The sequence below is a fragment of the Xenopus laevis genome, chromosome 7L (genome assembly GCF_017654675.1).
Source record: "Xenopus laevis strain J_2021 chromosome 7L, Xenopus_laevis_v10.1, whole genome shotgun sequence".
Lineage (NCBI taxonomy): Eukaryota > Metazoa > Chordata > Amphibia > Anura > Pipidae > Xenopus > Xenopus laevis.
Window position 1 is genome coordinate 119,423,588 of NC_054383.1, and position 12,957 is coordinate 119,436,544.

The 12,957-nt window shown below is 39.3% G+C and overlaps 1 protein-coding gene across 3 annotated transcripts in view; it reads right to left on the minus strand.

The window, feature by feature from the left end:
* Positions 1-5,603: 5,603 nt before the first annotated feature.
* Positions 5,604-12,957, minus strand: part of kif18b.L (kinesin family member 18B L homeolog) — a 44,764-nt gene continuing 37,410 nt past the window's right edge. For 2 of the 3 annotated variants that reach the window (XM_018224533.2, XM_018224532.2), the window contains exons 15-16: positions 11,424-11,527; positions 9,463-9,898 (exon numbers count right to left, since the gene is read on the minus strand). In XM_018224533.2, coding sequence (XP_018080022.1) covers positions 9,771-9,898; positions 11,424-11,527 — 232 coding nt within the window. In that variant the 3' untranslated portion in view covers positions 9,463-9,770. 3 annotated transcript variants of the gene reach the window in all.

A 12,957-nucleotide genomic window follows, 5' to 3' on the forward strand; every position in this document is an offset into this window, starting at 1 on the left:
CATACTTCTCACTAACATTGTAAGGAGGGGTACGAAATTGCAAAAAATTCAGCCGTTCGATTTTTTTGAATGCCGATTACATAAATATTCCCAGCTATTTTCCATTTCACATGACAGAGAGAGACAATGGCTTGGGGCTGCCTGCTAAGAGTTTTCCTATGAATTTCACTTGCACCAGCCCTTCCTCCATTCTTGTTTTGCTACTTACAGGGAGGCTGGTACCTTGTGCTCGCCAGCCGGGTGGAAGTAATGTTTATGAAGCACTTACATTTGCACCTGTAATCTCTTATTTGCCCCAGGGCTTTACAAGACATTGCTCAGCAAGTAGCAGCAAATTTGTATCCGAGGAGTGAAACGTCTGCAGGGGAGAAATATCTGGTGTAAATAAGAATCTTTAAGACCGTTCACTCCATTAGGGAACCATTGTAGGACACCACTGCACACTCATCCCTAAGCTGAAATAGTAGGGGCTACTAAGTGTCCCTTGTGTAAATATAACATCTGAAAGGTTTCTGGTGGTGAAGAGCTTGATCCAACAGAAACATCCTCAACTGCCACAGTTTTTAGCCATTTTAATATAAGGATATAGTTATAGTATTTAAAATAATAGAAGGAAGTTTGGGGAGAAATTTAGTTACCACCGACATAGTAAATTAGGTTGAAAAAGACAAATACATGAAGTTCAAGCTTTTATATCTGTATAAAAACTGCCTTACTGCAAGTAGATCCGAAAACCTCAGAGGTGGAAAAAAATCCTTCCTGACTACAAGATGGCAATTGGTCCAGTCCCTGTATGAAGAACTATTTTGAATAACTATGATTCCCTCACTTGCAAAAGAGGCGTCCAACCACTCCTTAAAGGAGAACTAAACCCCCTTGCTAATAAAAATCCCTACCCTCTATAGTCCCCCTCCCTGCTCCCCCCGCACAGGTGTTAACACAGGTAAATGCCCCATAGCCGGTAATTACCCCTCGTTGCAGAGTCTGTGCAGCGAAGCTCACGGGGGCCATCTTCCGGCGCTTCTGTAATTTTCGTCACTTTCGGCTCATACACAGTTGTAACGAACAGGGAAAATGCTCCAACTCCGCTTGTGCCGATACGGCGATAACTTACTGAAGACTCCCGAAGCGCTGGAGATGGCCCCCATGAGCTCCTGTGTGTGTGTTTGTGGGGAGGAGGAAGAGGGGACTATGGAGGGTGAGGGTTTGTATTAGCAAGGGGGTTTAGTTCTCCTTTAAAGTTATCTAATGTATGAGAATTCCACATCTTCACAGCTCTCACTGTAACAAACCCCTTCCCAATATTTAGGTGGAACCTCTTTTCTTCTAATCGGAATCGGTGACCTTGTGTCAGCTGGAAAGACCTACTGGTAAATAAATCATTAGAGAGATTATTATATGATCCCCTTATATATTTATACATAGTCATCATATCACCCCTTAAGCGCCTCTTCTCCAGCGTGAACATCCCCAATTTGGCCAGTCTTTCCTCATAGCTAAGATTTTCCTTCTCATTACAGCGTATCATACTTCATAGGCACCTTTCTTCTCCTAACCAATACATTGATCCTACATCCCTTATCTGCTGGTTATATATACAGATTATATATATATATATATATATATATATATATCGATCGAAACGTCGAGTTAAATAAAAAATTTTTCTTTATTTTGCCTGAAAATCCTGCGAGTGCCGCCATTCTTCACCTATACATTTACCCTGCTGGCTCGGGCACCCAGGTACTCAATCCTGTAAATGGTGTGCACCTTTGGGACTGTATATATATATATATATATATATATATATACAAATATATACATATACACACACAGGTTTATACACACATTGTCCAAGGCCTATTGCAAATGATTTTGACTATTGTAGAGCAGCTGATCCCAAACTATGGGGCTGCCCACCTAGGTGACCAAAGCAGTGGCTGGTGATCCCAGCCTGAATAGCATTTAGGTTTAATTAAGATTATTTGTTTTAATTATAATTTGTTATACATCTCTACAACTGATCTGATCTAAAAGGGGGTCATGTTGATTGCAAAAGTGGGCTTGAATCAGAAAAGTCCCTAAAAGCCAACATTATAGATTAGTTCTATAAGCAGCTAAGGTTGATACAAATACATAACTAAACTCCAACCCAAATGTAATAAATACATAAGTATGAGCATTACATTTGTAGTATGAAGGGCTTGGGTGCAAGATTTGGCCAAATTAGGATCTTGCACAAGAATTACGGAGATTCAACCATATCCCAAGCCTGTACTTATAGTACATCTATTAGGCCATATCAGTAGTTGTTTTAGGCAGCAGAAAAGCAGTTTTCTATTCAGAGGCTCCAGCCAATAAGAATCTGATGGAACAGGACACAAAGCATTGGCCTCGTGAGACAGCAACTCGTAATGAAGAATCACAAAAACAAAAGAATTAGTGTTTAATGGCAGAGAGGTCAAATATATTGAGACTATAATCCTGTTAGGGTGCATGTAAAGCAAAACACTTTATGGCAATTTAGAATTTTCCTAATCCCTAGTAATTACCTTCCCAGGCCAGATAATCTTGTTTAAGGAAAAGTTGGTGCAAATGTTTTCACCAGGACCCAACGACAGGAATCAACTAGTTTAATACTGGAGGCAAATAATCATTTCTGGTACGTTACATCACTCCCCCATTTATTTGATGATCATGTAAACGTGAGGTTTATACTTCCTGATCTATTCTAAAGGGCAACAGGGCATCACAATCCATCAGCTGATGCTCCTTGTATGTCAAGCTGAGTGTGCTGGCACACGGGGTGTTTTTATCCTCTGGTCTTCTCATAGAGAACCATGGAAAACGAACACTAACTTTCCTATGCCCAGAAGAAACTTGTAACAATATATTACAGAGCAGTGTGTTAAAGGGATACTGTCATGGGAAAAAAGTTTTCTTTCAAAATGAATCAGTTAATAGTGCTGCTCCAGCAGAATTCTGCACTGAAATCCATTTCTCAAAAGAGCAAACAGATTTTTTTATATTCAATTTTGAAATCTGACATGGGGCTAGACATATTGTCAATTTCCCAGCTGCCCCATGTCATGTGACTTGTGCTCTGATAAACTTCAATCACTCTTTACTGCTGTACTGCAAGTTGGAGTGATATCACACCCCTCCCTTTTCCCCCCCAGCAGCCAAACAAAAGAACAATGGGAAGGTAACCAGATAACAGCTCCCTAACACAAGATAACAGCTGCCTGGTAGATCTAAGAACAGCACTCAATAGTAAAAACCCATGTCTCACTGAGACACATTCAGTTACATTGAGAAGGAAAAACAGCAGCCTGCCAGAAAGCATTTCTCTCCTAAAGTGCAGCAACAAGTCACATGACTGGGGCAGCTGGGAAATTGGCAACATGTCTAGCCCCATGTCAGATTTCAAAATTGAATATAAAAAAATCTGTTTGCTCTTTTGAGAAATGGATTTCAGTGCAGAATTCTGCTGGAGTAGCACTATTAACTGGTGCGTTTTGAAAAAAACATGTTTTCCAATGACAGGATCCCTTTAACCAATAAAGAGAATGGGAAGTCACCACAAATGCAGCAAAATACTTGCCCCAAGGCCTCTCAAAGGGGATCTCATTCAGACATCCACCTTTGTTTAATGCAGTGGTTCCCAAACTATGGGACCACCCCCCAAATGACCAAAGCAATGGTTGGGGGTCCCGGCCTGAATTACATATGGGTTGAAATAAGACTTGTTGATCGGGATAGCATATTTCATGTATGTCTAAAGTTCTATCTATTTATGGTCCTGTAGGTATATTCCACACGCTCACCAGAGAACATGGCTGATATTTGTAGGTATTTTCCACACACTCATAGAAGGACATGGCTGAAATTTGTAGGTATGTTCCGCAAGCTCATCAGAGGACATGGCTGAAATTGACGAGCGTGTGGAACATACCTACAAATTTCAGCCATGTCCTTCTAGGAGTGTGTTAAAAATACCTACAAATTTCAGCCATGTTCTCTGGTGAGCGTGTGGAATATACATACAGGAGGACATGGCTGAAATCTGTAGGTATGTTCCACACACTCATCTGAGGACATGGCTGAAATCTGTAGGTAGGCCCCGCACACTGATCCAAGGACATGGCCAACACACTCATCCAAGGATAAGGCTGAAATCTGTAGGTATGTCCCTCACACACTTACCCAATGACATGGCTGAAATCTGAAGGTATGGCTAATATACTCAACCAATGACATGGCAGAATTCTGTAGGTATGACCTGCACACTCATCCAAGGACATGAGTGAAACCTGTAGTTATGTTCCACACACTCATCTGAGGGCATGGCTGAAACTAGTGGGCCGGTACACTTATCCAACAACATGACTGAAATCTGTATGGATGCCCCACACACTCGCCTGAGGATGTGGCTGAAATCTATAGGTACAGTGTATGCCCTGCACATGTTTCATGAGAAACCAAAATTTTTGTGATGTTGCTCTGCTTAGAAAACAAAAGTTAGCGAGAAAAGAAAAGTCAGACATTTTTCTGTTCGGTTCTAGCAGTCAACTGAAATTACCAGCAGATGGTGCTGCAATTTTTGAAAAAGCAGCTTGAAAATAATATATTGAAAACAGGAAAAAAAATAAAATAAAATTACACGTGTTTAGAAGAGCACTCTGGGAAAATGTTACTTTCATTTGTTTTGCCCCAATGATCTTAGGCAATGCTTACAATTTAAAAGATTTGGCCAGGAGCTTGCACACACCTAGGGTTGCCACCTGGCCGGTATTTTACCGGCCTGGCCGGTAAAAATTATGCTTGATGCCAATGTTAATAGGAAAAAAACGGCAAGAATCTAGGAAGGCCGGTATTTTTTTTCCAGAAAAGGTGGCAACCCTATACACAGCATGAGTCCAACTTTTTTAAACCTGGACCCGACCCCAAATTGCCATTTTTACGCACTCAGCCCGGCATCAGACTTATCCACAACCCAATCCACAACCTGCCAAACAGGAAGTGCTGCAAACCCAAAGTGATCATCAGAATGATTATTTTTTAAAAAAAAAAAGTATAATAGAGTATAGTATAAATATAATATGGGAAATAGATAAAACCTGCATGTATGCACCCAAATATCCTACCCGCAAAACACCCAGGGTACCAGCTTTATGCAGGGCAGCATGACACATAATAATAGAGATAAACCCTCCTTATTAACAAGAGAATTCTTCCATGTAGAAACATGTTGTTACATTGCGCCGGCATTTCATGTCTTTGCATTTCATTTAGTCTAAAAACACATTGTCCAAGAGGAAGAATGGGATCCAGACATTTATTAATAAAAAAAAGAAAAAAAGAATTACATTGGGCGCAGTTGCTTTGTAATGAGTCTGTGCAGGAAATAATTACGCTGTGAACAAGACCATAATCATTTCTGTGGCCGAGCTTCATGTGAATAACATAAGATCTGACATCAAGCTGAGCTTCTCATTGCCGCAATCTCCCAACAAGCAAATGTAGGACTCCGAGAAAGCAGCGGCGGTATAAATAGCAGGCGTTTGGGTGGAAAAAAGGCTAAAACTATATTTTCTTTTTTAAAAAAAAAGTTGTTTTTATTACAAAATCCTTACATCTGTCTTGTGTTAACGAGTTACACTTGTAAAGGGGAGAGGGGGGTGTGGATGATACAGAAATAGGCGGAGAATATCGCAGCACCTAATAGAATATAAAACCGCACATTCCCTCGTGTCCAGCACTTTATGAAACAGAGCAGCCGTCACTTTAACAGGCAGGAAAATCTCCCGGTAGCTTCTGGGAAAGCCACGGGCAACATGAGCCGACACCTGCAGAAACAATGGCCAACTCATCCCACATAAACTTAATAACTTTACCCAAACACATTGATATGTAGTTATAGAAATTGCTGGGCGGGGCTTTCATTGTGAATAACTCCACCCTCATTGGGCACTGAGATCCTGAGGCCCAAAGTGGTCACATTATTCTTGGCTGGTGCAAAAAGTAAACTTGTAGATTTCCAAAGGCCATACACCTGTTTAGAGAGGTCTCACATTCTGGGTCAAACTAGGCTGATCTAATTGTTGGGTCGGGGCCTTGAGAGTCTCATCAATGCCTTGAGCCAAAAATCAGCCTTCTAAATATGCCATTTTTAGCTTTACAGATTATACTTCTTTTCCTCAAGTCATCACGTTGGCTCTGGATATAGAGAAAAGGGAGGGCGGCACTTTATGGTAATGTTACTCAGGGCAGTTGCAGGTGCTCTGAGCGGCAGGTATTTTTCGGTAGCCCATAAATGAATCATTAGCAGCCCATAGACTAACACTGTAACTGCCAATTGCCAATATGATCAGTTGTCTGGCAGTTGCAGTTCTAGTCTATGAGGGGCTGTCGTGTTGCCACTTTAATGCTGGATGTTTTAGGGCTTATTAAAAGGGATGGTGTTGAAAAAGCCAACAATTGTGCCATGTAGCATAACCCTTATTTGGGATGCAAGTTAACATCCCAAAAAACATCTAATTTTCACTGCCATACAGAATATGCATAGAGACAACCAAACGTACATGTGCATCTTCCAAAGTGGCAGCTAGAAATGGCAGCCAAAAAATGGCAGCTCCCTCTCCACGAACATTTTTCCCTTCTTTGTGATTTTTAAGCCTTCACTTGCTGGTGCCCCAGTTCATTATGTTTGTAAAGATTCTCGTTCATTTAGGTCATGGTATATCTGGTTATTTTAGAACCAAGGAGGTTGAAAGGTTCACCAGCTGAGCGCAGCAAAAATGCCAGAGCCAAACGCCAACAGCTCATTTATGGTAATTAAACGTACAGTTGCTTGGCCAGAAATCTATTCAATATCACTTTGGTGCAGCCGGGCACTTGAGTGGGATCATAGTCTCAGGTTCCCTAAGGATAGGTCTTATGTTTTTAGGAGAAGGACCCAAAAGAGTCAGTGAAGTGGAAATTGTATCTCAGTGGGGCCCAGAAAGCCCTAGAGCCACAAGTATTAGACTTGAACCCTTTCATCCCATTTCTGTCCTGCCAAGATGGACTTCAGCTGCTCACATCCCCACATGGTGATTCTACTATATTCTTCTATATAAGTGTCTGGTCCTGTCAATCCCCCAGATCATTTCTCATGCACCTCCCCCACCTTTACACTGGACAGGTCTGTTACTAAATTCTCTGTGAAATCGACGACAGAGTTTTGACAAGAAAATCTATCCTGGTAAACAAACAAGAATAAACAACATAAACATATATAAGAAGATAAAACATTTAGAGAGATACAGTCAGTGTACATCCATGATATATAGCTATGTACAAATGCTAACTACTATAAAAACATCATTGATAAAAAAAAAATAATTAAAATTCTTCAGATTCCTCCGACAGCTAAGGAGCAGGGGGGTGTATTTGTGCAACATTTATCAGGTTATCACACACCTATGCCTCGTACACCCATGTTCCCATAATGTTTTTTGATTGGAGGATGGAGATCAGATAGTTACTGACCTGTGCAGTTACTGCTGTGATGTCATCATGGGTCAGAGGGATTTCAGTTAATAAGTTACAAATGTATAAATTTCCAACATAGAAACAAACTTTACATTTTTGGTCAGTGATGTTCCCAATAATGAACCAAAGCCCATCAAACGTTTGTTGTACAATATTCCCACGGGAAGCACCAAATGCAGGATTCAGTAGAGGATTTGGCTCCACCCTAGAGCACCTTTTGCCGGAATTGGCAAGTCGAATCTGGAACCTTCAATGAAATCAAAACCCTCAAAAAACAAATGTAAAATTGCTCAATTTTCTTCATTCATGCACTTTTCCAGTTGATATTATTAACTACATATCATGATATTAGCAATTTCTAATTTAATGAAAATGAAACAGTGCCACCTGCTGGTCAGTTCTAGGGATGCACTGAATCCAGAATTCGGCCTTTTTCTTTTCATCAGGATTCGGATTGGGCCGATATCCCCTGCCCAGCCGAACCAAATCCTAATTTGCATATGTAAATTAGGGGCGGGAAGGGAAATCACATGACTTTTTGCTAGGGATGCACGAATCCACTATTTTGGAGATTTGGCCGAATACCGAACCCAAACTAGGGTTGGGAAGGGGAAAAATGTTTAACTTCCCTGTTTTCTGACAAAAAATTACGTAATTTCCCTCCCCTTCCTTAATTTGCATATGCAAAATAGGATTTGGTTCGGCTGGGCAGAAGGATTCGGCCGAATCCTGCTGAAAAAGGCCGAATCCTGGATTCAGTGCATCCCTACTTTTTGCCACAAAACAAGGAAGTAAAAAATGGTTTCCCCTTCTCACTCGTAATTTGCAAACTAGGATTCGGACAATCTTTTGCAAAGGATTCGGCCGAATCCAAAATAGTGGATTCTGTGCATCCCTAGTCCGTTCTATTGACTTTTCCGACAGAAGAAAATTTTCGACGTGGAGGAAGTTTCCCCATGTTTCAAATAGCTCTTATCTGCTCTTTTGCAATTGGAAAAACATCGGACGACTTTCCTTTTCTGAAATTTTCCCCAGACTGTCAGACAATTCAGCAAAATTGCCAATATCTTGAAATATATTAAAATTACGAGTGATTCGAAAAGCACTCCGAGCCATTTATCACTCATTTGTTGTGAGGGTTTACATTCCCTTTAAATGGCAAGTCTGATAAACTGAAAGTTAGAAATTAAGGAATTATGCAAATTAGGGTTCAGCTTTGGTTTGTCATATGGCCAAACGTTTTGGCAGAACCCTAGAATTACAGATTTAGCGCATCCCTAAATCAGAATAATTTCATTATTCAGTCTAAAACATATTAATAAGCATTAATAATTCATTAATCACCTACTACAGTCAAGGAGGGGAAATAGGGGTAAAGATTTATACAGGAATATCAAACTGGAGAATATTAAAAAAAAAAAACACCTCCAAAAATATACAAGTAAACTGGGAGAATTTTTTTTTACCCTTTGATAAATATTGATTTTTTTTGTGCCTTCAGATATAAAATTTGCTCATATTAAAGGACCAGTAACGTCAATTTTTTTTTTTTAAATGTGTTTGTGTATAACAAAAAAAATATTTAACTTTAAAATCGCAGAGTCTTTATTAAAAAATAACTTACCGAAACTCCGCTTGCACTCCTCTTTAGAAAAGGCTAACAATCTATTTCTCCTCCCTGGCTATCTCCTATGGAAGGCAGGGAGGAAAAATCAAGCGCGACACGATGGATCGTCGCCCTGTTGCATTTTCTGAAGAGGAGTGTAAGTAGGGTTGCCACCTTTTCCTGAAAAAAATACCGGCCTTTTATCTCTATTAATATCATTGGGATAAACCATCATTTTTAAAATAAAATACCGGCCAGGATCGCCCCCTGAAGTGCAACCGGAGTTTGAGTAAGATATTTTTTTAATAAAAGACTTTGCGATTTTAAAGTTAAATATGTATCTGTGGTTTTTTTTTCCATTATATACAAACAAATTTTTTTTTCAAAATAAATTGACGTTACTGGTCCTTTAAGCAAGCATTATTTACTCATAGGTGCTGCTAAGATTTGCAGCAATGCGGCACAACGATATTGCAATAAAAAAGACGCTATCTATCTGGGGTGCGGTTCCGCCCCTATGCACTTCTCACGGAGAAGAGAAACGCACCGTTTACCGCTACACGTCTCCTGGCAAATGTAAAGGACACAAGATGTAAATATAGACATATATTGCTTTTCCGTGTATTCATCACGACTTGGAAACAGAACACTGTGAGAATCTGGTCGTTGGAAGAGCAGACGAGGACCTGCCGAATGCCACCGAGCCTTTCCCTGTCCTCTTGCTGCTCTGTCCTCTGGGGCTGCTGCTGATGTTCTCTGAGGAACAAGAAACGCAGGATCAAACCAAGTCTTCTGTACAGTGAATAAGGCTACAGCACTGAGAGGACACTGAATCCAACATTTCTTTGAATAATTCCGCATGATATGTTAAAGGGCTTATTCACCTTTCAATTAACTGTTAGTATGATATAGAGAGGGATATTCTGAGACAATTTGCAATTGATTTTCATTCTTTATTATTGAAGGTTTTTGCGTTATTTAGCTTTTTATTCAGCAGCTCTCTAGTTTGCAATTTCAACCATCTGGTCACTAGGGTCCAAATGACCCGAACAAGCAATGATTGATTTGAATAAGAGACTGGAATATGAATAGGAGAGGCCTGAATAGAAAGGAGTCATAAAAAGCAATAACAATGAATTTGTTGCCTTACAGAGCTTTTGTTTATTAAGATAGGGTTAGTGACCCCCATCTGGAAGCTGGAAAGAGTTTTAAGAAAAATGCAAATAATTTAAAAACTATAAAAAATAAATAAATGAAGACCAATTTAAAAGTTGCTTACAATTAGTCATTCTATAACATACTAAAAGGTGAACCATCCCTTGTGAAGTCCGCTGCCAGAATCTGCGACGAGGGGTAAGTATAAAGTATGGGGCATTTCCCCAGGGGGGTTACAGGGTTTCATTCTCTTTTAAGATATGAAATACAATGAAACCTTGATTTAAAAGGGGTTGTTCATCTGTAAATTAACGTTTTGAACCACCCCTTTAAGTCCCCTGATTTTAAGTTTCCCCGCATTTTACATTATTTATTTGTGGTCCCACAGATTTATAATACATTTCAATGGGTGCATTTCCCTGATTTTAAGTAATGTTTTCTCAGATTTTACACCAACATTTTGTGCTGATATAAAATACTAATCAGATGTATATTTTGCCATGGTTCTGCCTGTAAATGGTCAATTGCAATGAGTCTTCCCCTTATACAGTCCTGCACCAATCACTTATTGCTTTAGGTTGTGTATGTGACTGTCAGAGTCTTGCAATTGTCCCCCATAGTGTAACATTAACACTGCAATGCTTAACCCTTGTTATTAACACACAAACCCACATATGCAATAAAAGGCACTAATTTTGCACAGGAGCAGTAACCCATAGCAACCAATAGGATTTTTGATTTTAAACAGGTGACCAGTAAATTCTACCTTCTGATTGGTTACTGCTCCTGGGCAAAATTAGTGCCTTTTATTACATAACCCCCTAAATATTGTATCTCAAAGAAAAACTGACTCCTGCGCTTATATCCTTTCAGTACTTGAAGAAAAAGTTACTTTAAAGAAGAATTCAACCCATAATAAAACAAAAAAGGTCTATTTTAACATCACAGACAGAGTTGGAAATATTTCTACTACAAACCCTCACCTTCCAGGACAGGCTATAGCCACAGGCAGCATGTGTCAGATTCATATGAATAGGGAGAACTTGCAGGCAGACATTTAGGAAGCTGCAGTTCCACCAATCAAAATAGAGAGACTGCGTGAAATGCTCCAATCAAATCACCTTACCGGATATTGTAGGCGGCTGCTGTGATTTTTTGATTGTGCTCATCTGAAGCCTGGCAATACGGCTTTGAGCCAAGGTCCCTTTCCCTGTTCGGGACATGGATGAACTGTAAAAGAAAGATTAGGGGCATATTTATTAAGGCGAAGTTGAAAAATCGCGAAATTTGAAATTTTCAAAAAGATCAACCGAAATTAAGTTGAAGTTTTTTTTTTTGGCCAAATAGGTCCGTTTTCGATCGAATAGGTCCGTATTCAAATCATACGAATCAAAGTAATAGCGCATTCGATTGAATTCAAATCAAAGTTTTTCCCGAAAAAAAAACTTTGATTTTTTAAAGTCCACCATTTGATTCCGAATAGGTTCTAGGAGGTCCCCCATAGGCTAAAAAGAGCTATTCAGCAAGTTTTAGATGGCGAATGGTCAAAGTCAAATTTTTAAAGACACAGTACATGATAAATTTCCATATTCGAATTTTTTTTAAATTCGAATCAAATCTGGACTATTCTCTACTCGCAGTACACAAACAATAGCTCTAACTACGAATTTTTTTAATTCGAAAATTCACCTCGACGTTTGATAAATCTGCCCCTAAGTGTAACCAAATTTTTGCAACACGAATTCTATATCAAGGGGAAACAAAAACCCTATTGTGATTTTTTGCTTTAACAAATTGATATACCCTTACATGTTCACTGGCTACTTCTATTCAACAGGAAATAAATATCATGGGTACATAAACACATTGTATGTTTTATCCCTCACACTTTGCTTCTGGGCACCATATTCATTGCTGGAAACCATTGGCATAGGTATGGGACCTGATATCCAGAATGCTCGGGACCTGGGTTTTCTGGATAATGGATCTTTCCGTAATTTGGATCTTCATACCTTAAGTCTACTAGAAAATCATATAAATATTAAATAACCCCAATAGGCTGGTTTTGCTTTCAATAAGGATTAATTATATCTTAGTTGGGATCAAGTACAAGCTACTGTTTTATTATTACAGAGAAAAAGCAAATCATTTTCCAAAATTTGTATTATTTGGATGGGAGAGAGCAAATCCGTAATTGAGCTTTCTAACACTTTCCCGCCAGCCTCTTTGACCTTATCACTTGTTTTTGCCATACAAGTGGCGCAGTGTAGATCAAAGAAGATAACGGGAACAGAAAATCCACGGCGCTGGCAGTTACGTATGTGACAGTTGATTTTATGATGTGTGGCAGGCGAGCAGCCTGTAATTAGAATTATACCCAAATATGAAAATGCCTCCATTTACCTATTAAAAGGGGAAATACCATTTATAAATTCAGCTATGGGATCCATTATCCAGAAAGCTCCGAATTACAGAAAGGCCGTCTCCCATTGACTTAATTTTATCCAAATTTTGAAAAATGATTTCCTTTTTCTCTGTAATAATAAAACAGAAGCTTGTACTTGATCCCAACTAAGATATAATTAATCCTTATTAGAGGCAAAAACAACCTTATTGGGTTTATTTAATGTTTACATGATGAAGATCCAAATTATGGAAAG